Here is a 27,540-nt window from a genome sequence, read left to right as displayed (position 1 = left end):
ATCTCTGACTTTTTGTTTTTTTTTCTGAGGGAAAAAAGATAAAAGGTAGGTAATCTCATCATATTTGTGCCGTATTTTATTCTATATAGAAGAAACGTGAAAAAATTTGATAGTTAAACTCTGATTTTCTCTTAAATTTCCCACTTCTTATGAAATATTCCATGTTTTTGTGGAGACACAAGCTGCCAGAGCTCTTGCGTCTTATTTTAGGAGTAGTTCTGCCTGCTTTGTTTGGTATCTATTAAAAACCTGGCAGTCAATTTCACACAAATATGAGAGGGTTTAGAAATGTTTATCAGCTCTGCCTCTGTGTTTTTAAAGATGGAGTGTGGCAGTGTTAGAGGTTAATGACTTGTCAGGCGGCTGCTCGTCCATGCTGTCTATGAAGTAATATTTCTATAATCAGATCTGTCTGGCTCCAGTACAACTCCTGTGACATGCTGCGGATACTGTTTTATTCATACCCAGCATCCCCCCCCCTCCCCACTACCCGCTCACTCTCTAACAGGAAGTGCTCTCTATAATTGGTATAGCTGGGGCCCAATGTGGTGAGGCCCTGACCTGCTCTGTTTTCCCCCTCTCTCTCTCTGTGTCAATCAGTTTTTTTTTTTGTTTTTTTTTTTTGGCAGGATGTACAGCTTCATGGGAGGTGGGTTGTTCTGTGCCGGAGTCGGGAACATACTCCTCATTGTCTCCACGGCAACTGACTACTGGATGCAGTATCGTCACTCCAGCAATTACATGCACCAGGGCCTGTGGCGGTACTGTGTGCCGGGGAAATGCATGACACACACAGACAGCATCGGTAAGACTGGCTTGGGTGTCTTCCACTGCACGTCTTCCACAGGCGAGGGAGGAAGACCCTCATTTATATTTATTAGTCTGCTGACAGTCAGCCCGTGACCCTCAACAACACTGGGGGTGACTTCCCTGTGGGGCTTTAGTGGGGTGTTACCGTGAGATTTAAGGGTGGAGAAGGCTGGAAATTATGCGGCTGGAATAATCTTATCGAACGCTGCGAGAGATTTCTGCACTTTCATTTGCAGCTGTCACATCCAGTAGGAGCGTAAGATTTGCTTTCTGAATTCATCAAGTCCACTAGATGGCAAACTAGAGCTGTCTCCTGGATGAGGAGAAGCACGGATACAGGTGAAAGTGGAGCATACCTTCACTATAAATGACATGAATAAATAAAAAATAAAATCTTCTGCTCTAACTCGCAGCATACTGGGATGCCACCCGGGCCTTCATGATTCTTTCCCTGCTGGCTTGTTTCATTGGCATCGTGATCGGCGTCATGGCCTTCATCCACTACTCATCCTTCGACGGGTTTGACAAGACATTTGCGGCCGGCATCCTCTTCTTCATCTCCTGTAAGCTCCTCCCTCGCAAGCGAGCCTCCCCTGCTTAAGATGTTTACTTTATCTGTAATGGTTTTCATTTCCTGTGTAGGCTTCTTTGTGCTGCTGGCCATGGCTGTGTACACAGGAGTGACAGTGAACTACTACGGTAAACGCTATGGCAGCTGGCGGTTCTCCTGGTCCTATATAATGGGCTGGGTGGCAGTGGTGCTCACATTCTTCTCAGGTAATAATAATAATCTTATGATTGTATTTTGTTACTCGGGCAACGTGCTTCATTTTTAAAACTAATAATCATCTCTTTTAGGTATCTTCTACATGTGTGCCTACCGGATGCATGAATGCCCAAGAAACTCTAACTCGCGCTGACCTGCCGAACACCTCAACGCACGCGCTCAGAACAAAGAGGATGAAAGAGGATCCAACACCCCCATGAACGACTTCCTGTTAACCTAAACATTCATGAATCAGCAAAATAAATGAAGGAAACGTATATTTTTTCCTGTACTGTTTCTAATATATACCAATTAGCTGACTGACTAGTTGTAATCACTGATTATTTCCTTATCAAGGGACCTGTCAGTGGGTGGGTTATACTTGGCAGCAAGTGACCATTCTGTCCTCCGCAGAAAAACTGGGAAATTGGAAGGATTTGAGCGCCATCTGTGATCAACAGGTCATCAGAGGAGTTAGGGTCAAAGGAGCTCCAAAAGTGTAGCTCCATACTTATCAAAAGTGGTCCAAGGACAAATAGGGTCATGGGCAGCCAAGGCCAAGGCTTATTGAAGTACCAAGGCTGACTAGTGTGGTCTGATTCAACAGAGGCTACTGCAGTTCACCCATCTACTACCAAAAACACATACAATGGGCACATCAGGACTGGACCATGGACCAGCAGTGGAAGAAGGTGGTCTGGTCTGATGTATGTCTTCTTTTGCAATGGTCAGGTGCCCACGTGTCGCTTATTTGGGGGAAGGTATGGCGCTTGGGGGTCTACAACACTGTTCAGGTGGTGTAACATATTGAAGTAACATCCACATAAATGTCAGGACCCAGGTTTTTCCCATTAGAACATTTCATCGTAGTAAGAACATTAACTGACTTTGCAGTAGGTCAGGATCAACAAATAAACTAAAAAAAGGACAAATAGGGTCTCGCTTTGCTGTGGGTTAAATTCATGAGCACTTAAAACCCATTGATGCATCCATTTCTAGTGCTTTACCATTAACATCCACACACAATAAGATACTTCACTTTCAAAGAAATGAACAAAAGAGTTTTATTTAGTCTCATTTTGATACTGTGCAAAAGCAATCATTTCAGCTCCATAGAGCAACCAAGAGCAATACTGTAGTAAATCTTAACTTTGGCTCATCCAAAAGGAACATGTAACTGAAATTAGCCATGAAAGACTGCTTACCGAGAACGTCACAGTGCAAGTGCTGCCTTAAGCCTGGCATACAAAAAAGTGTCAATACAATCCTCAAATAAGTGTAGTTAACAGTTCTGGCTATTTGGATTATGCTGTGATAACATGAGAGAAGAGGAACGACAACAACCTCATGCATATGTGTTTGAACTCTTGTTTAGTCGACCTCTTCGATGGTGGGGCCGGCTGAACCTCCTCCTCCAGGAGCACCACCGGCTCCAGGGAAGCCACCGGGCATCCCGCCGGGCATCCCTCCTGGAGCCCCTCCAGCACTTTGGTACAGCTTGGTCATGATGGGGTTGCACACCTTCTCCAGCTCCTTCTGCTGGTGCTCAAACTCGTCTTTTTCTGCAGACTGAGGAAAACACAAACAGTTAAATATTAGCTGGTGCTCACCTGACTATTGTTTTAAAGTTAATATTCATAAAAAGCACATAAACACATACCTGATTTCTATCCAGCCAGCTGATGACCTCGTTACACTTGTCCACAATCTTCTGCTTGTCCTCGTCGCTGATCTTGTCCTTCAGCTTCTCGTCCTCTACAGTAGACTTCATATTGAAGGCGTAAGACTCCAGGGCGTTCTTGGCAGTCACCTTGTCTCTCTGAACGTCATCCTCAGCCTTGTATTTCTCGGCTTCCTGGACCATACGCTCAATGTCCTCCTTGCTTAAGCGACCTGAGCAGCAGAGAAAAGGATGGTTTTACTTCAAAGGAACACGAGGTTGAATGGAGTGCATCATATTTCATAATTAAGATAGTGTTGCAAGTTCATTTACCTTTGTCATTGGTAATCGTGATCTTGTTCTCCTTGCCAGTGCTCTTGTCAACGGCAGAAACATTCATGATGCCATTGGCATCGATATCAAAAGTAACCTCAATCTGAGGAACACCTCGAGGGGCTGGGGGTATTCCAGTCAGCTCAAATTTACCCAGTAGGTTGTTGTCTTTGGTCATGGCCCTTTCACCCTCAAATACCTGTAAATATGAGCTCAGGTCAAACGGTCAAATATTTCTTTCTTTTTTTTAGGTAAACGCAGGAAAAAAAAGATGACGGTCTTACCTGAATGAGCACACCGGGCTGGTTGTCTGAATAGGTGGTGAATGTCTGGGTCTGCTTTGTCGGGATAGTGGTGTTCCTCTTGATGAGGACAGTCATCACACCTCCAGCCGTCTCGATGCCCAGAGACAAGGGGGTCACGTCCAGCAGCAGCAGGTCCTGCACATTCTCAGATTTGTCACCTGACAAGATGGCTGCCTGCACAGCTGTAGAGCAAAAAAGGATTAAAGATGTAGCCCATTCATAGCAGTTAGTTACTGCTCTATTTATAAGCACACAGTGGTCTTACCTGCACCATAGGCCACTGCCTCATCAGGGTTAATGCTTTTATTGAGCTCCTTCCCATTGAAGAAGTCCTGCAACAGCTTCTGGATCTTGGGAATACGAGTGGAACCTCCCACCAAGACTATGTCCTGGATTTGAGCCTTATCCATCTTGGCATCACGGAGAGCCTTTTCCACAGGCTCCAGGGTTCCTCGGAACAGGTCTGCGTTCAGCTCCTCAAACCGGGCCCTGGTGATGGAGGTGTAGAAATCGATGCCCTCGTACAGAGAGTCGATCTCAATGCTGGCCTGAGTGCTAGAAGACAGGGTACGCTTGGCCCTCTCACACGCTGTGCGCAGACGACGCACAGCCCTCTTGTTGTCACTGATGTCTTTCTTGTACTTGCGTTTGAACTCAGAGATGAAGTGGTTGACCATGCGGTTATCAAAGTCTTCTCCGCCCAAGTGAGTGTCGCCTGCTGTGGACTTCACCTCAAAGATGCCGTCTTCAATAGTTAAGATCGAGACATCAAATGTGCCACCGCCCAGGTCAAAGATGAGAACATTTCGCTCAGATCCCACCTGGAAACATTTAATCAAAGTACAGTCTTAAAAACATTCAACTGAAACTCTCATAAAGGAAATCTTTCAAGAAGGATCACAGGAATACATTTACTCAAGAAGCTGTATAATTATAGAGATACAAAATTAGTAATGATTGAGTAAATAAACAAGAAACTAATTCACAGAGACGATTTCTCACTGAATTTGCAAACTGTTCAATCTTGTTGGAAGCCGTACCCTAACCATTTACTTTACCTTTTTGTCCAGGCCGTAAGCAATAGCTGCAGCAGTGGGTTCGTTGATGATACGAAGGACATTAAGCCCAGAAATGGTCCCTGCATCTTTAGTAGCTTGGCGCTGAGAGTCATTGAAGTAGGCAGGCACGGTCACAACAGCATTGGTCACAGTCTGAAGAAACAAAACAAAAACAACAGTTTTAAATTACAAAATGCAATGAGCCATTCTGAATTGTGATTACATGGTTTCCCATTGTATTAAGCTGAATTAAAGGCAACACAGTTTTGGTTCGTAGTGAACAGGACATAAATAGATGAATGCACTGTTGACATCTCTGCAGGATTGCGAGGGACATGGGAGTCACAACAGTGAAGTATTACTCAAATGAGTTTATGAATTGTATTTTACCTTGCCAAGGTATGCTTCAGCAATCTCCTTCATTTTAAGAAGCACCATGGAGGAGATCTCTTCTGGGTAAAAGGTCTTGGTCTCGCCCTTGTAATCCACCTTAACTTTGGGGCGTGAAGCATCATTGATGACCGTGAAGGGCCAGTGTTTCATGTCTGACTGGACAACACCGTCATCAAAGCGACGTCCAATAAGGCGCTTTGCATCTGAAGACCAAGAAAATATGCAATTAACAATCAGAAACAACAACAGTCACCAATAATACATGAATTCTCTATGGGAAAACAAACTCATACCAAATACTGTGTTGTTGGGGTTCAAGGCCACCTGATTCTTGGCTGCATCTCCAATCAGCCTCTCAGTGTCAGTGAAGGCAACATAGCTGGGCGTGGTCCTGTTTCCTTGGTCATTGGCAATGATCTCGACTTTGCCGTGCTGGAACACGCCTACACACGAGTAGGTAGTGCCCAGATCGATACCAACTGCTGGTCCCTTAGACATGGTTTCTGAAGATATGAAAGCAAGTGTTAAACATAAATCGGCACTGAAGTCTGGATATGTGATAGATGAGTAACTTAAGCTCTCTCTAAGCCCTTGTGGACGGCCATCGTGATGCACATTTGTGGTAATGAGGCTATTATCAGAGTATGATCTGCTCAAACAAAAGTGTAAACATACTGTCTCAGTGAAGTAGAGGCCCACGGCACCTGTTTCTAAGCATCCTTATTTCTGGCAGCTTGGCAACCATTGCCTTTATTATGGCAACAACATAAGACAGGGAGGCACAGGCCAGTTCCAAGAATAAGGTTTGCTGTGGCCTGATAACCAACAGCCATTTTTCAGAATTATTATTACTATTTACGTGTCCACAACATGTGTAGTTGCTATTGCATTTGATTTTATGAATGCATTTCAGTTGCAGTTCAGTTGCTTCAGGTGATTGATTTTCAGTTGCTATTATACAATATGTATACTCTACAAAAAGGAGGTAGAAGGTGTTTATTTGGATAATTTGCTTTCCAGGAGTAAAAAAAAAAGTTTTCCTCATGGCTAAGTAAGTTCCTGGAACAGAGCCCATGTTTATTGCTCATCAAAACACTTAAATGTTAGTCTACTCTTTAGGCACACAGAGGGTCTAGCAAACATTTCTTATGTTAGCTGGTGGGGTTGAGCAAAGATTTTAATCTCATAACTGTTGCTCATGCTGTATTATTAGCATCAGCTATCAACAGTGCCTGAGGCACAGGAGGGTGTGTCCCTTCATACCTTGGCTTCAGCCTTTCTGGAGCTTTCCTTTCAGTTTAAAACACATTAGCAACTTTTCAGACCTAATAGTTGAATGCAACCAAATAGAATAATGCAACAGCATCAATTATACTTGTTGTTAGATAAGTTGGGTGGCAAACTAAACTCATGTGTAGCAAAAGTTAAAAAAAAGAAAAAAAAAGACAAAGAATGAATTTTAAACAATTTTATTATCTTGTTTTTAAGCAAAAAAAGCAACTGGCTACTGAAATGTGAGGTCTGTTTCCCTGTGACACCTAAAGGCATCAATATGGGTTCCGTGAACTTAAGCTATTTAAACAACCCCTTTACGCTCTTACTGATAATTGCACTTGAGGAAATTGCTCTCATTTCCCCTGTGTGCAGGGCTTGCTTTAACAAATTCATACTTGCATTGTTTTATTTGCACTACAGAAACTTTTGCAAAAGAATGCAAGTTCATTCTCTAGATAATGTCAATTTTAGCAGCTTTATTCCTGTTAAACTGGGGTAATGTGTGTAATGACATAGCAAGTAAAGCATCTGGTTGCTCATGCTGTATTATTAGCATCATCTATCAACAGTAGCTCCAGCACAGGAGGGTGTGCCCCTTCATAGCTTGGCTTCAGACTATCCAGACCTTTCCTTTTTACTATTACTATATATATATATATATATATTTTTTTTTTAAATATTAGCAACCACTGAGGAAGTATACAGCATCATTATTTATACATGTTGTTAGCCATGTTAGGTGTCAAACTAACTTTTTACGTGTTAAAAATATCAAATAAATAAATTAAATCTTTTTGTCTGCTTTTTCCCATGGCACCTGAAGGCATCAAAATGGGTTCTGGGAACTTATGATGCATACAGAAACCTGTGCCAAAACATGCAAATTCAGAATCTAGATAAAGCCAGTTTTAACAACGTGACTCCTATATACTCCAGCACTTTCTCCAATGTTGTTTAAATTAATTTTATAGAGGTTGAAGGGGTACAAAGACAAAAGAAAAAAAAAAAGTAAAGCAGCAGCTTGCTCATGCTGCAGTATTAGCATCAGCTATCAACAGTAGCTCCAGGACAGCAGGAGGAGGGTGTGTCACAAACAGTTTCTGGAGCTTTCCTTTCACTTTCAACGCATATTAGCAACTTAAAGCTAATCTTTTCATCCAAGCAGAAAAGAAGCGTGTAGCAGCATCATGTCGTACCTGTTGCCAGACACATTAGGCGTAAAAAACTTACTTTAATGTGCAACAAGCTGTCAGTTTGATACCCTCACATGCACACTGACTTTGCAAAAAGTTAACATAAGGCGTCAAATAATGAGAAAATACACTTTTTGTGGTAAGTAGATAAGCTAAAAAATATGCTAGCTTAAGTTGTGCCTCATAGCAACGGTTAATAGTGCTAACGTTATCGGACCGTTAATAACCGTTAAAGTTTTTGTGCATCTCTCAACGTCGTTCCCTTATATGTACTCACCTCCGTTAAAGTCACTCTATGTGTCCTTTTAACGGCGTGCAGCACAGCGGCTGATACTAAAACTGCAGGCTGGCTTCCACCACTGAGTTACCGTGGGTGTGACGGTTACTGATCCGTCTGTCCGTCAGTCAGTCGCTCGCTCGCTCGCTCGGTGGGTCTGTGCCGGAGCTGCGGCGCCTCTTCAGCTACGTCCCCCAGCTCCGAACTCTCTAGAACACAGGAGGAGCGACGTCGCTGCGCAGGGCCAATCCTCTCCCATCAGTTTCTCTGCCTCCAATTAAAAATACAGTCAGCATACTTCCACAGCAGTTGCTATCAGGAAAATGGAGTAAGTTTGGTCAAAGTGAGGCTTCCAGTAACTTCTATCAGAGACTAGAAAGATGTGGAAAGTAGACAAATCTTAAAACGGTTCTCAATCTCAACCTGAGAGAATCCCAGAGTCACTGCCGATGTCACTTGCATTGGGGCCTTGGGCAACAGTGAGCTATGGGGCCCCATATTTTTTTCTGTGACTCTTTTTTTTTTTTTAAGGTGGCCGAGACATTCACACACTACAACTTAAGAAAACACAACATACAGACAAAAAAAATAAGTAAACTCACAACATACAGTGGCTTGCAAAAGTATTCGCACCCCTTGAACTTTTCCACACTTTGTCACATTACGACCACAAATATAAATATATTTTATTGTAATTTTATGTGAAAGACCAACACAAAGCCGCACACATTTGTCAAATACAAAGAAAATTATACATGATTTTATTTCTTATTTCTTTTTCTTTTTTTTTTTTTTACAAATAAAAAACTGAAAAGTGCAGTGTGCAAAAGTATTCAGCCAACCTGAGTCACCACTTTGTGGAGCTGCCTTTTGCTGCAATTACAGCTTTTTGGGTATGTCCCTACCAGTTTTGCACATCTAGAGACTGAAAGTTTTGCCCGTTCTTCTTTGCAAAACAGCTCAAGCTCAGTCAGATTAGATGGAGAGCGTTTGTGAACGGCAGTTTTCAGATCTTGCCACAGATTCTCGATTGGATTTAGGTCTGGACTTTGACCGGGCCATTCTAACACATGAATATGTTTTGTTTTTAAACCACTGTAGCCCTGGCTTTATGTTAAGGGTCGTTGTCCTGCTGGAAGGTGAACCTCTAGCCCCAGTCTCAAGTCTTTTGCAGACTCCAACAGGTTTTCTTCCAAGATTGCCCTGTATTTGGCTCCTTCCATCTTCCCATCAACTCTGACCATCTTCCCCCAGAGCATGATGCTGCCACCACCATGTCTGACAGTGGGGATGGTGTGTTCAGAGTGATGTGCAGTGTTAGTTTTCCGCCACATATAGCGTTTTGCATTTAGGCCAAAATGTTCAATTTTTGTCTCGTCTGACCAGAGCACCTTCTTCCACATGTTTGCTGTGTCCCCCACGTGGCTTCTGGCAAACTGCAAATGGGACTTCTTATGGTTATCCTGTGGAAAAATTCCCCAACCTGAGCTGTGGATCTCTGCAGTTTCTCCAGAGTCGCCATGGGCCTCTTGGCTGCATCTCTGATCAGTGCTGTAAGTTTAGGTGGACGGACATGTCTTGGTAGGTTTGCAGTTGTGCCGTACTCTTTCCATTTCCAGATGATGGATTGAACAGTGTTCTGTGAGATGTTCAAAGCTTGGGAAATCTTTTTATAGCGTAACCCTGCTTCAAACTTCTCCACTTTGTCTCTGACTCATCTGGTGTGTTCCTTGGACTCCATGATGCTGTTTGCTCCCGAATATTATGTTAACAAACCTGTCAGGCCGTCATAGAACAGCTGTATTTGTACTAAGATTAGATTACACACAGGTGGACTCTATTTAGTCATTAGGTCAACATTCAATCATTCAGCAATCATCAGGCAACGTCTGAAGGCAATTGGTTGCACTCAGAGAAAAGGGGACTGAATACTTTTAAACATTTTTTTTAAATCATGTATAATTTTCTTTGTACTTCACAATAAAATACATTTATGTTTGCGGTCGTAACGTGACAAAATGTGGAAAGGTTCAAGGGTTATGAATACTTTTGCAATCCACTATAACTAGTAACAACAGACATGCAATACAAATACTCACAACACAGCTTTGTCAAATTTATTTTATTGGCAGGCTCGGATACGGATGTTATTGTTTTGTTTTGTTTTTTTAATCTAACATTTCATCTTATTTTCAGCATTGCTGACAAGTTGCAAATATCAACAACTCCCAAAGTGATGAGGCTTTGGACGAAGCTTTGAACTGGTGTGTCCTGGCCAGGTTCATTACCTTTGTGGTACTTGTATTGCATTCCTGTATTTGATACTGTACTCTGTTCACTATTGTTATTGACGCTGTATAAATAAAATTGAATTGAACTGAACTAAAACCTTTAAATTATAATTAGCCACTTCATTTAAGAATATGCAACATGCACACATAAAATTTAGTATATATTGATGTAAAAAGACAAGACCTCAAGCACTGATATGTTGAAACAACTGAGGCAAGAGTGGTCAAGAGTCAAGGTCATTGTGAGCTTACAAACGCACTTTTGTCGTGTCAAATGTCAACTCCACAGTAATATATTCTTCTGCTAAAACATTTTAATTAGTTCATACTACATATGCGACTGGACAGATGTGTATCAACAACTTGAACTACAACTTGAATGGTTGGCAAGGATACAACTGTGTTTTTTTTCTAGTTATTATAGACAAAAAGGTTCCATCTTAATCTATGTCTCTTGGCATTTTCTGACATGAGATAGCTGACCCTTGGCAGTTATACATTTTACAGTTTGCTAATAATATTTATGTGCATGTGTAGGATTTTCAACAGGTGGCCTTACTGGATTAATACATCACAGTAATATTGCCACTGATATCCACACATTTTTATGGTTTACAACACTCAGTAGTTTTGCAAGTATTCTGCCACTCAATTCTCCTACTTCACTTACTTTCAAATAGAAATATTTAACTATTTATTCAGTTATATTTATCTGCGTTGTTAGTTACTTTGTGGGTTATGTATTGTATAATTTAAATTATCTCATCGTAGTCAGTAAACATATCTACAACCGCCTGAAGAAAAGAAAGCGTAACTACACCTGTACCACCTGTAGAGTCATTTTAGAAGCATTAATGTGGGTCAATAGCTCTAACATACAGAAGCTAAAGTGTAACACCCAAAAACAAAATCCTGAGAGAATAGATACTGATATTAGGGCGTATTTCTAAAATAGAAAACAAACTGTAGGTCACGGATGATCAGGTGTTATAAATCCTGGGATTGGTTTACCATTTATAGTACAGTACATGCTGGAGTTGTGTCCTGATATTTCTTTTAAAAGAAGGACTCCGCCTATGTTACCCTATCAACATGCCATGATACTGCTCAGGTGTTGCCTTTGCCCGTGTGACTCAGAGAACAGAATGGTCTAATTACAGTCAATAGGTATTTGAAGATCTATTGTACGGTTAAACTTAACAATTCAATACTTTCCAATTAATTTGACACTGTGGAGGTTCAATAAAAAGGAAGGAATTGATATGTTCTGATATGAATACTCTCGTGAGTATATTTAATAGGAACAAAATGCACATTCAAACTAAAATAAGACCAAATAACTATGTGGGTTAGCCATAAATAGCCTTCTTGAGTCTTCATAATAACACAGGATGATCAAATGAATTATATACGCTATAAAGTTGACTGTATTAAACATCACAATTTAATTTGTGGAATTTGTAAATTCGCAGGTCATTACATGCCTGTACAAGATGCTGAGAATTTGTAAGTGACAGCAACATCATGGTTAAAGTGTCAAGTTATGTGAACACATAGTGTAGTCTTATGTTATGTAATTTAGACTTTTAATAAACATTTTCTGCATATTCTCTGCAATATTCCTAAGAACCTCTGTGGCGGATGTGCACTAAATTGACTTTGCTGTCACAAGTCTCTAGAGACAAGACAGTTAATCATTATGTCCCTTGACACCTAACTGACAACCGGTCTTGTTTGAAAGTAAACATCCATATGTGCCTTTGTTTCCATTAATACTCTAAAGTCTGTTATTCCTCATAATTCTGTGAGTCACATTTATGGACACATGAGTCTTATGGTGCATAGAGTTCTTCAGTTTTTGCTTAATGTAAAAGATACATGTTGAAATTTAATGCTTCTGTCAAGAACCAAATAGGAATTATAGTTCACATCCTTCCCCAAGTAGGAAATAACATAAATCATTGTTAAAGGTAAAGAAACAGATGGTGTTTGTTACTGTTCAAAAGAAATACCAAATACCAATACCAAATTAGTTTGGTTGTTAGGCTTTAAGAAATTAAAGTAACTGTAAATTTATTTTTAATTTTCTATTACACTATGTTGGGCAAGGCTGGTCCATCAAGTGGACCAGCTAATGAATATATAACCTTTTTCTCATGTGGTCCAGTTTAAGAGACCATGAAACTAACTTGTAGATAAAGAGCTATTTGTTCACTATGTTTTACCTAAAGTTAAACCAAAATCATGTCAAAACCAAACGTTAAACTTGCCTTAATTTGATGTGAATATTACCAGAAAACACATTGTTGTTTATACATGCAACATGAAGAGCATCTTACACATGGAGCCATCGAGCTAATGAACATAAGCCAACTTCACACGGTTAAATTAGTTTAAGTTAAACTTTTTGCCCAAAACGTTTTGGTCTCAAGATGGAAGCAACTGTATTTGGAACATTTTGGCTTCACTTTCGTACCGGGGGAAAAAGTGGAAATGTGTTGTCCCTTCCTATATCTATGGCCCAACTCCTCAGGGAATTAGCTGGATCTTTAGCTAAATTCTAAACTGTGTCCACCAGTTGGATGCTAATTCATAAGACGCAAGCTTACAGCTGTTTGTTGTGTGATGTGGGTTTTCAGAACTTTTGTTTCTGTGCTACATCCAAAAAGTTGTGTCCAGAAAACCAAAACAATGCGAAAAATGCCACAAAGCTCCATTGAGCTAGCTAGCACTTAGCTCAAGGAAGCTAGTCAAATGGTTCCAACATTGACTAGTAGCACTTCTAAAACTTTTCAATTAATGTTATTTTTGTTTGTGTAATCTGTAAAATAAATCTAAAGTGTATAAATGACAATTTGCTGTTTATAGGGAATAACTCATTGTGTCTCTACTGTTTGCATGCCATCTTGCTTTTGTTTGTGCTCATTAAACAAGCAATACATACCGTGTTAATAGCTGATCTTGAGAGAAATAATTCATTGGGTTTTGTAACTATTAGGCCAAGCAAGAACTAGCCATTTTGTCCTGTTTCCAGTCTTTGCGATAAAATAACCTAATCTAATAAAATAAGATAAAGCAAGAAAGATAAGCAAACTTGATGTTGGCTGTAACTTTGTTTTGACCATTCGGTATTGATTTTATCATCCAATGCTTCACTCCACCACTTATTTCTTTAAACTAGACCTTTTTATTTTAATAATATTTAACATATTTTTTTCCCCCTCACTGAATGACTAAGTTTGTGGTTTAAGTTTAAAAATAACTTCAAACAAAGCTCTGTCAATTTGGTTCGACAATTTCTTGTTGCTTATTGACCCACATAATATACAGTATATGCTGATACTGATATGTCTGTGATAAGACAGGTTTACAATGTACATGTCACAACAAAGCTAACAATACATGATCTTGCCATTCATCTGAAGTAAACACAACGCCAACGATATAGCTTCATTGTACCTTGGGTTCTATTTTAAGAATAGAACCCAATGTTGAGTGTCTCCATGTTGGTCTACATTAAAAACTGATAACCAGTTCAGACTGAGGTTCAGATAATCCTCAGACCTCAATAAAATCACTTTCACATTCAAGCTGAGTCATCAGGCTTAGACCTTGAAGAACACTAACTCTATCCGCTCCCTTTCAGTGCAGAACATTTGTGGTTTTGAGTACAGGTCCTGACCCAAATCTGCCACGGGCTTGTACCAGGTTAGAAATGATATTTCCCAAGGGTGGCCACATTTACTTCTTCTGGTCCAGGTTTTGAAGAAAAAAAGCGCCCTCAGTAACACTGACGGCATTGCTAGCAGACAAATGCTTAGTTTGACAACAAAAGAGTGATTAAAACTGGCATTTGACATCTGATACATCTTAAGAAATCTATCAGGCACCTTTTTCAGGTTGTATCCTCACGTTGTATTATGATGGCGTTCTTTAGGGACCCAGCAGTCCCTTTCGTGTCATGATGCTTCACAAAAGACTTTGGATTTCTGTCAGCTAGGTGTGTCATATCACAGACTGTACAAAACAACACCAACAAAATTTCTATTTACAGTTCACAGCCTGGGGCCATAACAAAAAAATTATCCATTACAAAACTCACACTCTGTAGAACAGCAGGGAGACTTCTATCACATCAAAAGATCTCAAAGGAGAACATTTGTGATCAGATCACTGATCCTATACTTTCACAAAGCTTTGAAAAACAAAACAATGTTTGAGTACAAACGTTGTATTTTGCTAAGCAACGCTTGCCCTGCTTATACCCAAGACAGCAATACAGAATTTTTCCATTACGTAGCATTATTCATAACCACTGAGGCTACATTATTCTACATATAAAGTCATATCTAATGCTAATTCATTATAGCTTAAAAATGACTGGTTCTCACCATAAAAGCAAAATGTAGATTACATTTTTTGACACTGTATTTTTGTGTCAACATCCAAAATATAAGTTACACATTTTAATTTGGATAATAACTAACAAAATACATCTTTCTTTCAAGGAAGAGATTTCTTGTTCATATATCGTTTTCTTTCTGACCTCATTAAGAACTGGAACAAGCTAAAATTAATCTGATGTTACCGACTTGGGTGACATTAAATTAAGAAAATAACCAACTACATAGGCGATAAAGGCAGAACATTTCAAATGAACAAATAAAACCAGCATGATTGGATGCTGTGTAGACTTACTGCAACGTGTGATGGTTATGTTTGAAGTAAATGACAGCATTTTAATCTGGAAAATATCTGGTATGATTCCTGATTAATAGATTAAATGTATGATTAATATCTTCAGTTAAATAATTAACACAGTGTGCAATAATGGCAGAAGTAAATACAGTAGTCAGTGTAACGTTTTGAGGTTGTTCCACTTTATGTGGGAGTTATCCAGTCTGTTATAGCATAGACAACTGTGGTTACAATAGTTTTCAGCAACAAATTATTTCTGATAGATTAAATTCACTTTGAAAGGAAACACATATGTAAATAAAAGAAAACTCTAAAAATATGAGTTACGTATGTAGATTCACTTTTCTTCACATTCACGTAAAATACCTAGAAAAAAGAACATGATCAAGGCCCAGTTCAGGTTTCCACTATTGTGTTCCCTCACACGCCCCTGTAGCCAAACTGCTATAAATGGAGCGATCTGGAAGCTGGGAGCAAGACGCAAAATGAACACCTACAGGTGAGTCTCAACATACCTTTATCTGGAAGCTTGATTCTTGATCTTGTATTTATTTTTAATTAATATTTTTAAATGTTCTTCCTGTATAGACAATGTAGAGAAACACAAACTGCAGATGAGAAATGATCATATTATCTACTAACTATGGACTAGTTTTTCATCAGTGGACTCTTAAAATTGTTTTATTTTTTATTTTTTTTTCTTGGATATCAGTAATTTAATAAGAAAATAAATAGTTGAAATAGACCTAGGTCTTTTCCTGATGGAACCGAGGCTGAATAATATATTATTATTTGGGGAACAAGTAACTATTATCTTTACAAGCTTTTCCCTTGTGTACCAGGAGGTCCATCTGTTGTCTTTGACATTTACAAAGTGGACATTTTTGAAAAGTTTTCTTCCAGTAAGCTATGAAAGAAAGTGTTGAATGCCTTGGTTCCCATTGTTCTGTGTTTTCTCACAGGTCCACAATGAGAACAATGAGGCTGGTCATCCTTGTGTGCCACCTCGGCCTAATTCTGAGGACTGATGCCCAGGTCCCTGAGGCTTGCATTACTAGTGATACAAATAGAGCTCCAGGTTGGAGGGTTTTTCTTTCATACGTTTTGTAGTCAAAATATTTTCAGTACGCTCCTTTGATTTACATCCTCATCTTTACATCTTCCAGAAAACTCGGACATAACTGTGATGTGTGGCACCGAGTATATGGACCTGAGCATCTTCATCTGTCCAGTGTACCAAGCTCTTTACAATGAGTCCCTGATGGTCCTCAATAATCAGGTCAACAAACCCAAGTGCTTTGGGACTCCTGACTGGACCGTTGACCCACCAGTTTTAAAATTCAGGTTCCCCATAAATGGCACCGCCTTCTCTGACTGCAATAATAACTTTCAGGTATTCTTGACAATAGCTTTTGTCATTGTTTTCAAATTGTACATGGAATTAGACACGTTTTTCCTCTACCAAATCAAAACACTGATGTAAACTTATTTTACCTAAATATATGTTTGTTTGTTTTTTTGTCAACAGATAACCAGTGAGGTTGGGAGTGGAGTGTTCTCTGACTTCTCAAATGTCCAGTATGTCAACATCTCCGGCGTCGTTACTTCCATTGACCCCTCAGCAGGTATGATCACCTATCGGCCGCAGATCCTCTACAAGTTCTCCTGCAAATACCCGATGCAGTATCTGCTCAACAACACTGAGCTGGGCGTGTGAGTATATGCCACTTGACACCCAGAATACCACCTGCACTTTTGAAACCATCATAATACACATACGTAATATGGATTTCTTCTTCCTGAATACAGATCAGGTGTGAATCTTGCCATAAGAGACAACAATGGTAGCTTCATCAGCACACTGAGCATGGAGCTCTACAAGGCAAGACTTGTTTATGAATTTAGAATTACTCCCTTCTTTAAACATTTTATGATATATAATATAACATATAAATAACTTGATTTTCTGTTTAATTTTGTATGCAACAGGATGAGAACTACGCAGAGAGGCTATCTATTCCAGAGACAGGACTCAACCTGAAGACCAAAATTTATGTTGCAGTCATAGCTACCAATCTAACAGAGAGGTATTTAAGAGTGTATTCACACCTGCCTTGTTTAGTTCGATTAAAACGAACTCAAGTTCGTTTCCCTGCTTGGTTCGGACCTTTTTGACTGGTGTGAATACAATCACTCGAACTTTGGTGCGGACCAAACAAGCGGACCGAGACCCAGCTGAGGAGGTGGTCTCGGAGCGGTTCCTACCGAACCCTGGTGCGGTTCCTTTATGGTGTGAAAGCAGCCCGACCTCGATCCGACCCAAGTTGCAAAAATCTACCTTTTTGGATTTGACGAGCTCCCGTAGTTTCCCGTAGTTTTTGCGCATTATGGGAAATGTAGGATAGCCCAGTGACACACACAACAGAGAGAGAGACGTGAAGCAAACAAACGCAGGTAGGTTAGGTAGAGATGAGCCGTTGCAAAATAATGAGCATGATATGGTTAAACTCATGTTGCATCAAACGGTCTTGACGCTCGAGCACAAGCTGTAAGTTTATAAACCATATTGCTAGCATAATAACAAGTAGACCTACAGTACGCAAAGTCTCCATTGTAGCCTATTTACGTGGGACATTTGGCTTCCTTCTTTACCCCGCCTATACGTTTACCAGCCAATGGCTGAACGACCTTAGCACATGTGTTTTTGTTTATAAATTCTGGTCCGGTTGCAATGAATCACAGTGTGAAAGCGAACCGCACTAAAAAAAAAAAAAGAAAAAAAAAATTGGTCCGGACCAAAGCAAGTAAACTAACGGACCTTCCTGGTGTGAATACGCCCTAAGATTTAACAGTTAACACTGAACCAGACAAATTCATGAGAAAAGACACTTAAAACCTTGTCTGTCTGTCTGTGCTCAAAGGTTCAACGTGCTGCTGGACAGATGCTACACAACAACAAGTCCATATCCCACGCAATCTACGTATTACGACCTTTTTATAGGGTGAGATGACTAAATGCGACTACAAAAACTTTTCTGTTACATTGATATTCATCACAAAGCAAGCTCTTCTTCACCCATTGGATTAACTGCTCATCTCTTGTTTCACCCAAGGTGTAACCGAGACGCACAGACTAAGGTGGAGCTCAACGGCGTGTCACAAAGGGCACACTTCTCCTTTGAGGCGTTCAGATTTGTGGAGCACAAAAATCAGACGGTTTCCACTTTCTACCTGCACTGCGCCACCAGACTCTGCGAGGCGTCCACATGCAGTTCCCTGTTGCCTGTGAGTAAACGTGTTTTTGCCGTATTCAGCATTCAGATATATATAGTTATATAATACTGATCGTCTGTCGTCATCTTCCATCATCAACAGAACTGTGGTGCTCGCAGACGGAGGGAGGCCCCGTATGTGCCGGCTAATGCTACAATCACCTCTCCTCTAATAGCTGTGGGGAGACAGAGTGCTGGTACGTCATAAAAAAACAACGGATAAGTCCCTTTTTATTTGTAGAATTTATGTAAATTACAACAAATGAAGCTAGCCAGGGCCATCTTTGCTTGTATTACAGTATCTTCTCAGGTAAAAGTAGTTTGTCGTTTTAGGAAGTTTGATGCCTGTCTCTTAAATATGAAAATATAGCCAGGAGCTGATTAGCTTTGAACATGCGCTGAAATTAAATAATTTCCACATGGCTTAAACAATTGACATATAAATTGTTAATTAGTGCACTTTGAAGATGCTGTTTAATGTTTTTTGTTACCCTTTGACTAAACTGGAAAGGCTTTTTCCTGCAGGCTTTATGCTAAGCTAAGATAAACATATTGCTGGTTTTAGCTTCACATTAAACAAAAGTATTTGCGAGAGGTATCTTAGCATGTCTCAGCTGACTTTCCGCAAGTGCATTTCCCAAAATGGAAACGTGTGCAGATCATTTTCTCATACATATAATTAAATCCAGTCAATTCCTGATCAAACTTTTGGTTTACTCTTTCAGCAGATGCTCAGACGTTCTCGGCTTCTCAAAGTAAGAATCTTTTTTCTTGGTACATGCTAATTTTGTACTTAATTAAAAAATATGCCCGTGAAGTACAGCATCGCCTGATATGTTAATCTTGTTCTTCTTCCCCGATCCGACAGCTCAGTCATCTGAGAGCGGCTACAGCAGCCCTGTGGTGGCTTTAATCATCTGCATTGTCATCATTGCCATCTTCATCGCGGCCCTGACCGTCTACCTTGTGCTGAACAATAGACGGAGAAAACCAATCATGTCGTAACCTTCCCTGACCGAGTCCAGAGTCCCTTTACCTGCAGTATCTACCACACTGTGAAAGTAACACCTCATCGTCTACAAAGCATGGCACTCATGTTTCAGATATTGTAAAATATCACATGAGAAACAACAGTGAGATACTTCTGTTTGGTTTTTCCCATTTTACAAACATAGAATCAGAACTTGGTGGACAGCTGTTATCTAAGCATGCAACTTTATAGTCAATACAAATCACATAGATTGTTAATGTGGAGACGGGGTTCACAGTATGTACAATAACTGTGTATTATAAGTAAATCTTAGCTTTAACTATGTGAAGCAATGTCATATTGAAGTTATCTTATGAATGGTGGCACTTTGGTAAAAGGTCTGAAATGGTGTATTTTCTAAAAATGTACAATGCTTTATTCTTTTATAAAACATTCCAATAAATGCTTTAATTGTGATCGTCTTTTATGGCTGAACAAACTGAATCAGAAAAGGGTAAATGTTGGTGTGTAATGATGAATAACTAACTGACAGTAGTCATGTTGGATACTTGTAATTTAAATGTAAATAACGCAAATCAAAACACTTTGGGTTTTGTTCTCTTACAGATTTTGATGAATTTTACTATAAATTGCTGTGTAATACTGATCAACTATAGAGGCCGACCTCTTTACACACTATACTGTATACACAAGACTGTGTGTGTCAACCAGTTTGTCCAAAATACTTCAGGTAATCTGTGTGTCAGTTGCCTTTCAGTAATTTAATGAAATATGTCTACCACTAAAGCACAACACAAGTGGAAATGGTGAAGTTCTTGTGGTGTCTCCTGTATTTTTACCCCTTGGAGAAAAATCTTGAGGCTCACTTAAGCTTAATAAATTCACATGGTGCATGTCCTTAAAGCTGCAATAGCAGTGTTTATGACCACTTGGGGGCAGCAGATTAGAGTTACACATACACTGCCTGGTCAAACAAAAATGGTTGCCACCAAAAAGAAAGGTCACACACTCTAATATTTCCGCCTATAGCTTTGATTACAGCACACATGCGCTGTGACATTGTTTCGATAAGCTTCTGCAATGTCACCAGATTTATTTCCATCCAGTGTTTCATTTTTCACCAACATCTTGTATTGATGATGGGGGAGTCTGACCACAATGCAAAGCCTTCTCCAGCACATCCCAAAGATTCTCAATGGGGTTAAGGTCTGGACTCTGTGGTGGCCAATCCATGTGTGAAAATGATGTCTCATGCTCCCTGAACCACTCTTTCACAATTTGAGCCCGATCAATACTGGCATTGTCATCTTAGAATATGTCTGTGCCATCAGGGAAGAAAAAAATCCATTGATGGAATAACCTGGTCATTCAATATATTCAGGTAGTCAGCTGACCTCATAATGCTGAACCAAGACCTGACCAACGGCAGAGTTCTACTGTTGTGATTTTGTAGTTTCTGTAATCTCCTTAGATGTTTTCTCTGCTTGATGCATGCCAATGATTTGACCCTGCTCAAAATGACTAACATCTTTTCCACAAGCATGGGATGAGTCTTTCAACATGGTTGTTTAAGAAATGAGAAGCTACTCATTGCATCAGTTGGAGTTTAATAACTTGTTGCCAGCTGAAAGATAATCACTCATGCAGTAATTGTCCAATAGGAGGCTCGTACCTATTTACTTAGTCAAATCCAGGTGGCGATTCTGTTTTTGGCCAGGCAGTGTACAACAATGGCATATTGAGTTGATATAGGTAAAGGATATTTACACATCCAGCAGAGAAGACCTCTGAAGCTTGTAGGCTGTTTTATATAATATGAAGATAGAGATAGCTTGTAGTAGTTAAAAAGACTGAATGTATATGTAGCAACAAGACAAACTTTTTTAAACACAATACAAGCAAAATGTAGATTACTCAGCTGATAAACCAAACAGTATTTCTAGATGACTTTGTAACATCTAAAATATAATTTATTAGTTTTAATTCAAACAGCTAGATGAACAGGTTCAAAGTTTTGTTTGTCTTTAAATAACACAGCAACTTCCTAGTATAGTGACATTTAACTTCTGTGTCCATTGAGAACTGGAACAAACTAAAATAATCTCTCACTGAGATCGGTAACATCACATAAATAAGATACGCAACCTTTCAAAAACCTGCAGTTACACAGATTTTCACCGCGTTAGAAATTAACTCTAAAGCCTTGGTTTACCATTTCTTTAAAGTTATTTACGTAGATTTTAGTTTTAATCAAATGTACGTAAAATACGTAGAACAAAAGAACACAATCAAGGCCCTGTTCAGGTTTCACTATTGTGTTCTCTGACACACCCATGTGGGGGAAAGTACTATAAATGAAGGGATCTGGTAGTTGAGAGAAAAACTCAATATGAAGACTTACAGGTGAGTCCCAACGTAACTTTATTTAAAAGTTTGATAGTTCATCTTGTATTTATTTTTAATATATTGCATGAAAAAACTTTATAAACAATTTTTACATCTGAAAAATGTTTTTAAATGTTCTTGCTGTATTGACAATGTCGGAAAATACTTAGCGTAAGGACTTGTCCTACTGATAATGTGTTTGTTTATTGATTGATTGACTGTGTATGGGATGCATGTGGGAAACCTACAAATGAACTGCCCTATTGGGATAAATAAAGTTCTCTGAATCAGAATCTGATATATTATTTGAAACCAGCCAAAATCAAACCAATAGATGAGAACTAATCATATTTTCTGTTAAAAAACAAACAAACAAGTGTAGTTATCATTTTTAATGTGGAAAAAGCCAGATGTGTTTATACGTAACTATTTCTTCACTAGCTGTGTCTTTAAAAAAATATTCTAATTCCATTTAATCCGTTTAAGGATATCAGTTATCATATGACGTCAATAGAAATTTATCTTTTCCTGATGGAGCCCAGACTGAAGAACATATTTACCTCCCAAGTGACATCTTGCATAAGGGGAACAAAGTAGCATCATTCACACCTTTTCCCTTGTGTACCACCGGGAGGTTCATCTGTTGTTTTTGACATTTAAAAAGTGGACATTTTTGTGGACACTTTGAAAGAAAGTGTTGAATGCCTTGGTTCCCATTGTTCTGTGTTCTCTCACAGGTCCACATTGAGAACAATGAGGCTGGCCATCCTTGTGTGCCACCTCGGCCTAATTCTGAGGACTGATGCCCAGATCCCTGAAGCTTGCATTATTAGTGATACAAATAGACCTCCAGGTTTGAGACTTTTTCTTTCATACGTTTTATAGTCAAAATATTTTCAGTACGCTCCTTTGATTTACATCCTCATCTTTACATCTTCCAGAAAACTCGGACATATCTGTGATCTGTGGCACCGAGTATATGGACCTGAGCATCTTCATCTGTCCAGTGTACCAAGCTCTTTACAATGAGACCCTGATGGTCCTCAATAATCAGGTCAACAAACCCAAGTGCTTTGGGACTCCTGACTGGACCGTTGATCCACCAGTTTTAAAATTCAGGTTCCCCATAAATGGCACCTCCTCCTCTGACTGCAATAATAATGTTAAGGTATTTTGTTTTCACATTGTAAATAAAGTGAGAACTTTTTTCCTACCAGATAAATAAGACATGCTATGGCAATTAGGAATATTGGAATAGTACATAAACACTAATGCGTGGTACGTTTTGATGTATTTTATTTAAATATGTTTGTTTTTTGTCAACAGATAACCACTCAGGTTGGGAGTGGAATATTCTCTGACTTCTCAAATGTCCAGTTTGTCGACATCTCCGGCTCCGTTAATTCCATTGACCCCTCAGCAGGTATGATCACCTATCGGCCGCAGATCCTCTACAAGTTCTCCTGCAAATACCCGATGCAGTATCTGCTCAACAACACTGAGCTGGGCGTGTGAGTATATGCCACTTGTCATCCAGAATAACACATGCACTTTGTGAACCATCGTAATATTCCTAAATAAATTCACATAAATTTATTGATTATAGGTCAGGTGTGAATCTTGCTATAAGAGACAACAATGGTAGCTTCATCAGCACGCTGAGCATGGAGCTCTACAAGGTAAGACTTGTTTTTGATTTTGGAATTACTCTATTCAATTTATGATATATGATATATAGATAACTTGATTCTCTATTTAATTTTGTATGCAACAGGATGAGAAGTACATACAGAGGCTATCTATCCCAGAGACAGGACTCAACTTGAAGACCAAAATTTATGTTTTAGTCAAAGCTACCAATCTAACAGAGAGGTATTTAAGATTTAACACTAAACCAGAGAGATTCATTAAAAAAGACACTTAAAACCTTGTCTGTCTGTGCTCAAAGGTTCAACGTGTTAATGGACAGATGCTACGCAACAACAAGTCCATATCCCACGCAATCTACGTATTACGATCTCTTTATAGGGTGAGTTGTGTAAATGTGACCACAGCATATATATAGTGTCTTTTACATTGACACTCAACACAAAGCAAGCTCTTCGTACTTCTTCACCCCTTGGATTAACTGCTCATCTCTTGTTTCACCCAAGGTGTTCACGTGACGCACAGACTAAGGTGGAGCTCAACGGCATGTCACAAAGGGCACGCTTCTCCTTTGAGGCGTTCAGATTTGTGGAGCACAAAAATCAGACGGTTTCCACTTTCTACCTGCACTGCGCCACCAGACTCTGCGAGGCGTCCACATGCAGTTCCCTGTTGCCTGTGAGTAAATTGTGAACTGTTTTTGAGAAAGTTCTGTTTAATTTTTACACTCATGTTTACGTTACCATTTAATTGGACAGTACTGTCTTTATATTCCCTCTTAAATTCCTTTGATGCATGTGCTTACTTGGCCAAATAAAGCTGAATTAGATTCTTGTAGGAGGTTTTAAGTGGTACGTAATCAGGCCATACTAAGTTCGGTTGTCTTTATCCATTTTCAACAGGACTGTGGAAGCAAACAAAACAGGAGAAAGAGGGAGGCCCAGTATGTGGCGTCCAACGCTACAGTTTCCTCTCCCCCCATTACTGTGGGCAGCCAGAGCACTGGTGGGTCTTAGAGAAAAATACACCTAACAAACATTTCCCTTTATCTCATCATAAATGAGTTTGCTTAAACTTCATGTGTTTTATGACATTAGATAAGTCTTTTTTTTATTTGTAGAATTACTAGAAATCATGATTAATAAAACTAGCAAGGGCCATCTCTACTTGTGTTATGTTATCTTCTCTAATTTTAGGAAAGACATGAGTCACAAAGGTTTGACATCTATCTGTTAAATTTAGAAATGTAGCCAGCAGCTGTTTAGCACAGCTTAGCATACATCCTAATGTATTACACGTTTTTTCCGCTTAAACAAAAGTGTTATTGTTGCTAGCTTAAATATTCAAACAACATTTAACAGCATTCTCATGGAGAAGACTTGGTTTGCATAAAGTGTTATATACTGTATGTGACATGAGATTCATAGCTACATCTATAAATGCTAAATGCTACTGCTACTTCTCCAAAAGAGGAGCCTCATTTGATGTTAGCAAATGTCTTACGTTACCTTTTTCAACTAGATGCGGCACCTGATCCTGAAGCATCCAAAGGATCAGGTATTGTTAACTTGTTTTGAAAAAAGCAAACGTGTTTGTGACATCTATGTAGCTTGGTAGGCTAGCACTTAGTTGTTGATGCTAGTTAGCTGAAATAGCATCGTTACCATGCTTTTAAACGTTATTCAGCACAGAAAGCAAATATTTCTGGAACATTTAGAATACTGTCAACTAAATTGCTTTCTCTTACTTTCAAACATATGTAGCTATTTTTACCAACAGTGGCAGGGTTGAACTAATTGTGATTGTCCACAAAACCAAATCAAGTGGGGAAGTTTCTCAGTATTTACTTTCAGTTGGGTAAAAGTCTTGCTCTCTGTTTCAATTAGTATAATTCTCAGCTTATTTGTTTAACCAGTACAGTACGTTAGCAACGTAACCATGGTAGGAGTCCTCTGGTTGGTTGGTAAGCAGACCAATCAAAAAGCCAACACAGGGTCTGTTTAATGGCTATTTGTCACCCTTTGATAAAACTAGACCGTCTATTTCACTCTATTTTCAGGCTTTATGCTAAGCTAAGCACATGCTGGTTTTAGATTAACATTTAACAGAGGGATTTTTGAGAGAGTTGAGGTATCATTTGTTTCAGCTAAATGTAAGCGAGAACTTTAAGTACATTTCCCAAACTGGACCTGTTTTTGTTTTGATCAAATCTTTGCTTGACTTTTTCAGGAGATTCGCAAATTTATTCAGCTGCTCAAGGTAAGAAACAGCACTATTACACATTGTGTGGATACTGGGAAGATGGAGGACTATTGCATCTTTAGGGAAAATACACCAGACAAAAAACACGTCCCATCATAATGACACTTTATACATGAAATACTGATACAAACGCTGACATTTTGACTTAAGGCCATTGTGTGAACTGCAGTAAAACTAAAAGTGGCCAGGGCTATAATCACCATCTTTGCTTTTATTACAGTGTCCTTACAACATTTTCTTGATGTTTTGTGAAATATGCTCATTCATTTTCTTGCTCAGAGTTTGACATCTGTCTGTTAATTGTTAATTAGTGCAATTTGGATAGGCTGGTAGATGAATTCTTGACCAAATCAGGCTTTATTCTATGCTAATCTAAGAGTATACTGGTTTTAGCTTCGTATTAAACATAATGATTTGAGAGAGACTCTCAGTTGAATCAACAAGAAAGTGAATAAGTATATTTCCCAAAAGTGAAATGCATATAATTTTCTCTATATGTAACTGAAATCTGTCAGTTCTTGATCAAAACTTTGGGTTACCTTTTCAGGAAAATATGATAGTTACTTGGCTTCTCAAGGTAAGACTCTGCATTATTACATATTACATGTTTATGCCACTGTGTGTAAGTCTGTCTTTTTCCAGGGAGAAATTGTGTTTAATGTACTCAGTAGTATACACCAAGAACAGTACTAGCAGTATAGTACTGTCTGAAATCTTAATGCTTTTCTTCTTCTCTGCTCCAACAGGAGTGTCACCTGAGAGCAGCTACAGAAACCCCATGGTGGCTTTAATCATCTGCATTGCCATTATTGCCATCTAACCACCAATGGTGATATCAGCCTAGGTTCTGGGATTCCCCAGGCAAAGACATACGTGATTGAAAGGGTTTTAGGGTTGTCTTTTCCAAATATGCCATAATGTAATCATCTGGGGGCCCCCTTTTGTCAATTTTTCCCAAACAGTTGCTTGGATGGTCTGTCCTGCCACCGCTCACCATTTACCTTTGGGTTGTAGAAAACCGATCTTGTCATAACAGGGTTCCTTTACCTGTAGTATTTCTCACACAGTGAATGTAACACTTTCTAAAATCAAATAGCTTGTTAATGTCAAGGTGGAGGGGCCAGGAATATGCACAATAACTGTGTATTATAATCAAATGCTAGCTTTATTCATGTATGTCAGAGTCACACTGACTTTTAGGAATGTTGGGATCTTTGGTAACAAGTTAGAAATGGTGTACTGTTTTATTATTAAAATTATTATTTTTTTTAAAATCTGATAAATGGTTTAATTTTGACTGCCTCTTAATAGTGGACATTAGTCAGGTTGGACACATGTAAATTAAACAAAATATAGAGATCATTTGTCTGTATTGTCTTACTAGCTTTAAGGGGTTATACTATGAATCACATTGCAATAAAGACTTACTATGGAGCTGATCTCTTTACACACTATACTATAACACTGAGTTTGTCCAAAATGCTTCTGATTTTTTTCTGTGTCATTTACGTTTCAGTGTTGAAAATTGAAGATTACACAAATGGTGATGGTGAAGGTCTTGTGGTCTCATTTTTACTTTCCGTTTCGTTGATACACACAACAGTGCATGTCCTTAAACCTGCAGTTTTAGATTTTATGGCTGAGGCCTGAAGTTTGAAGCCTGGAGATAACTTGTTTACATTAAGGGCAATATCCCACAGTAATCCCTGACACATTTTCATGTTTTACTTAAACCATGTAAAACAATTAGGTATGTGGTGGTTGTTAAAAGTCAGACTTAGGTTAGCATTTTCCCCTGTTTTCAGATTTTGCTCATCTTACTGGCTTTGACTTAGTTTTAATTTATTCACTTCCAACATTTACTTTTCTTTAACTGTTGAAGGTACTATAATAGTAAGAAATATTACTTTAAATCTAGTCATTA

At 39.1% G+C, this 27,540-nt stretch overlaps 4 protein-coding genes across 5 annotated transcripts; 3 read left to right on the top strand and 1 right to left on the bottom strand.

The window, feature by feature from the left end:
• The first annotated feature begins 581 nt into the window (after positions 1-581).
• lim2.3 (lens intrinsic membrane protein 2.3) lies at positions 582-1,854 on the top strand. The gene is made up of 4 exons (XM_084558250.1): positions 582-805; positions 1,224-1,373; positions 1,453-1,587; positions 1,669-1,854. Exons 1-4 carry the CDS (start codon positions 631-633, stop codon positions 1,728-1,730), a joined length of 522 nt encoding a protein of 173 aa, XP_084414376.1. The 5' UTR covers positions 582-630; the 3' UTR covers positions 1,731-1,854.
• Positions 1,855-2,618: 764 nt separating this feature from the next.
• Positions 2,619-8,254, bottom strand: hspa8b (heat shock protein family A (Hsp70) member 8b). The gene is made up of 9 exons (XM_084558798.1): positions 8,071-8,254; positions 5,619-5,828; positions 5,323-5,528; positions 4,933-5,085; positions 4,140-4,695; positions 3,854-4,056; positions 3,570-3,768; positions 3,237-3,469; positions 2,619-3,145 (listed from the first exon to the last, which is right to left on the bottom strand). Exons 2-9 carry the CDS (start codon positions 5,821-5,823, stop codon positions 2,948-2,950), a joined length of 1,953 nt encoding a protein of 650 aa, XP_084414924.1. The 5' UTR covers positions 5,824-5,828; positions 8,071-8,254; the 3' UTR covers positions 2,619-2,947.
• A 7,209-nt stretch (positions 8,255-15,463) lies between these two features.
• Positions 15,464-19,772, top strand: LOC311498097 (zona pellucida-like domain-containing protein 1). 2 transcript variants are annotated; one of them, XM_084558539.1, is made up of 11 exons: positions 15,464-15,558; positions 16,022-16,137; positions 16,226-16,452; positions 16,588-16,772; positions 16,869-16,941; positions 17,049-17,146; positions 17,981-18,061; positions 18,173-18,344; positions 18,435-18,528; positions 19,060-19,086; positions 19,200-19,772. In XM_084558539.1, exons 1-11 carry the CDS (start codon positions 15,545-15,547, stop codon positions 19,334-19,336), a joined length of 1,224 nt encoding a protein of 407 aa, XP_084414665.1. In that variant the 5' UTR covers positions 15,464-15,544; the 3' UTR covers positions 19,337-19,772. The 2 variants fall into 2 exon arrangements, with proteins under 2 accessions (XP_084414665.1, XP_084414664.1); XM_084558538.1 differs by having other exon boundaries at positions 15,523-15,558; positions 19,057-19,086.
• A 1,598-nt stretch (positions 19,773-21,370) lies between these two features.
• Positions 21,371-27,063, top strand: LOC311498658 (zona pellucida-like domain-containing protein 1). The gene is made up of 13 exons (XM_084559340.1): positions 21,371-21,725; positions 22,445-22,560; positions 22,649-22,875; positions 23,034-23,218; positions 23,314-23,386; positions 23,482-23,579; positions 23,656-23,736; positions 23,861-24,032; positions 24,257-24,359; positions 24,876-24,911; positions 25,584-25,613; positions 26,164-26,193; positions 26,363-27,063. The coding sequence occupies exons 1-13, from the start codon at positions 21,712-21,714 to the stop codon at positions 26,434-26,436; spliced, it is 1,239 nt and encodes a 412-aa protein (XP_084415466.1). The 5' UTR covers positions 21,371-21,711; the 3' UTR covers positions 26,437-27,063.
• The last annotated feature ends 477 nt before the right edge of the window (positions 27,064-27,540 follow it).

This window comes from Chelon labrosus (genome assembly GCF_963514085.1).
Source record: "Chelon labrosus genome assembly, chromosome: 13".
Taxonomy (NCBI): Eukaryota; Metazoa; Chordata; class Actinopteri; order Mugiliformes; family Mugilidae; genus Chelon; species Chelon labrosus.
The sequence above is the reverse complement of the archived record's forward strand: the minus strand, read 5'-3'. Positions and strand labels throughout refer to the sequence as shown.

Bases quoted from the DNA above. Each gene is read 5' to 3' on its own strand.
- hspa8b (XM_084558798.1), bottom strand. From the start codon at position 5,823: ATGTCTAAGGGACCAGCAGTTGGTATCGATCTGGGCACTACCTACTCG. The intron at 5,086-5,322 runs GTAAAATACAAT...TTGTTTCTTCAG, and splicing joins CTGAAGCATACCTTGGCAAG to ACTGTGACCAATGCTGTTGT. The intron at 3,470-3,569 runs GTAAATGAACTT...TCTGCTGCTCAG, and splicing joins CACGATTACCAATGACAAAG to GTCGCTTAAGCAAGGAGGAC.
- lim2.3 (XM_084558250.1), top strand. From the start codon at position 631: ATGTACAGCTTCATGGGAGGTGGGTTGTTCTGTGCCGGAGTCGGGAAC. The intron at 806-1,223 runs GTAAGACTGGCT...TCTAACTCGCAG, and splicing joins GACACACACAGACAGCATCG to CATACTGGGATGCCACCCGG. The intron at 1,588-1,668 runs GTAATAATAATA...CATCTCTTTTAG, and splicing joins GGTGCTCACATTCTTCTCAG to GTATCTTCTACATGTGTGCC.
- LOC311498658 (XM_084559340.1), top strand. The intron at 22,876-23,033 runs GTATTTTGTTTT...TTTTGTCAACAG, and splicing joins ACTGCAATAATAATGTTAAG to ATAACCACTCAGGTTGGGAG. The intron at 23,387-23,481 runs GTAAGACTTGTT...TGTATGCAACAG, and splicing joins TGAGCATGGAGCTCTACAAG to GATGAGAAGTACATACAGAG.
- LOC311498097 (XM_084558538.1), top strand. The intron at 18,062-18,172 runs GTGAGATGACTA...GTTTCACCCAAG, and splicing joins TATTACGACCTTTTTATAGG to GTGTAACCGAGACGCACAGA. The intron at 18,529-19,056 runs GTACGTCATAAA...TTACTCTTTCAG, and splicing joins TGTGGGGAGACAGAGTGCTG to CAGATGCTCAGACGTTCTCG.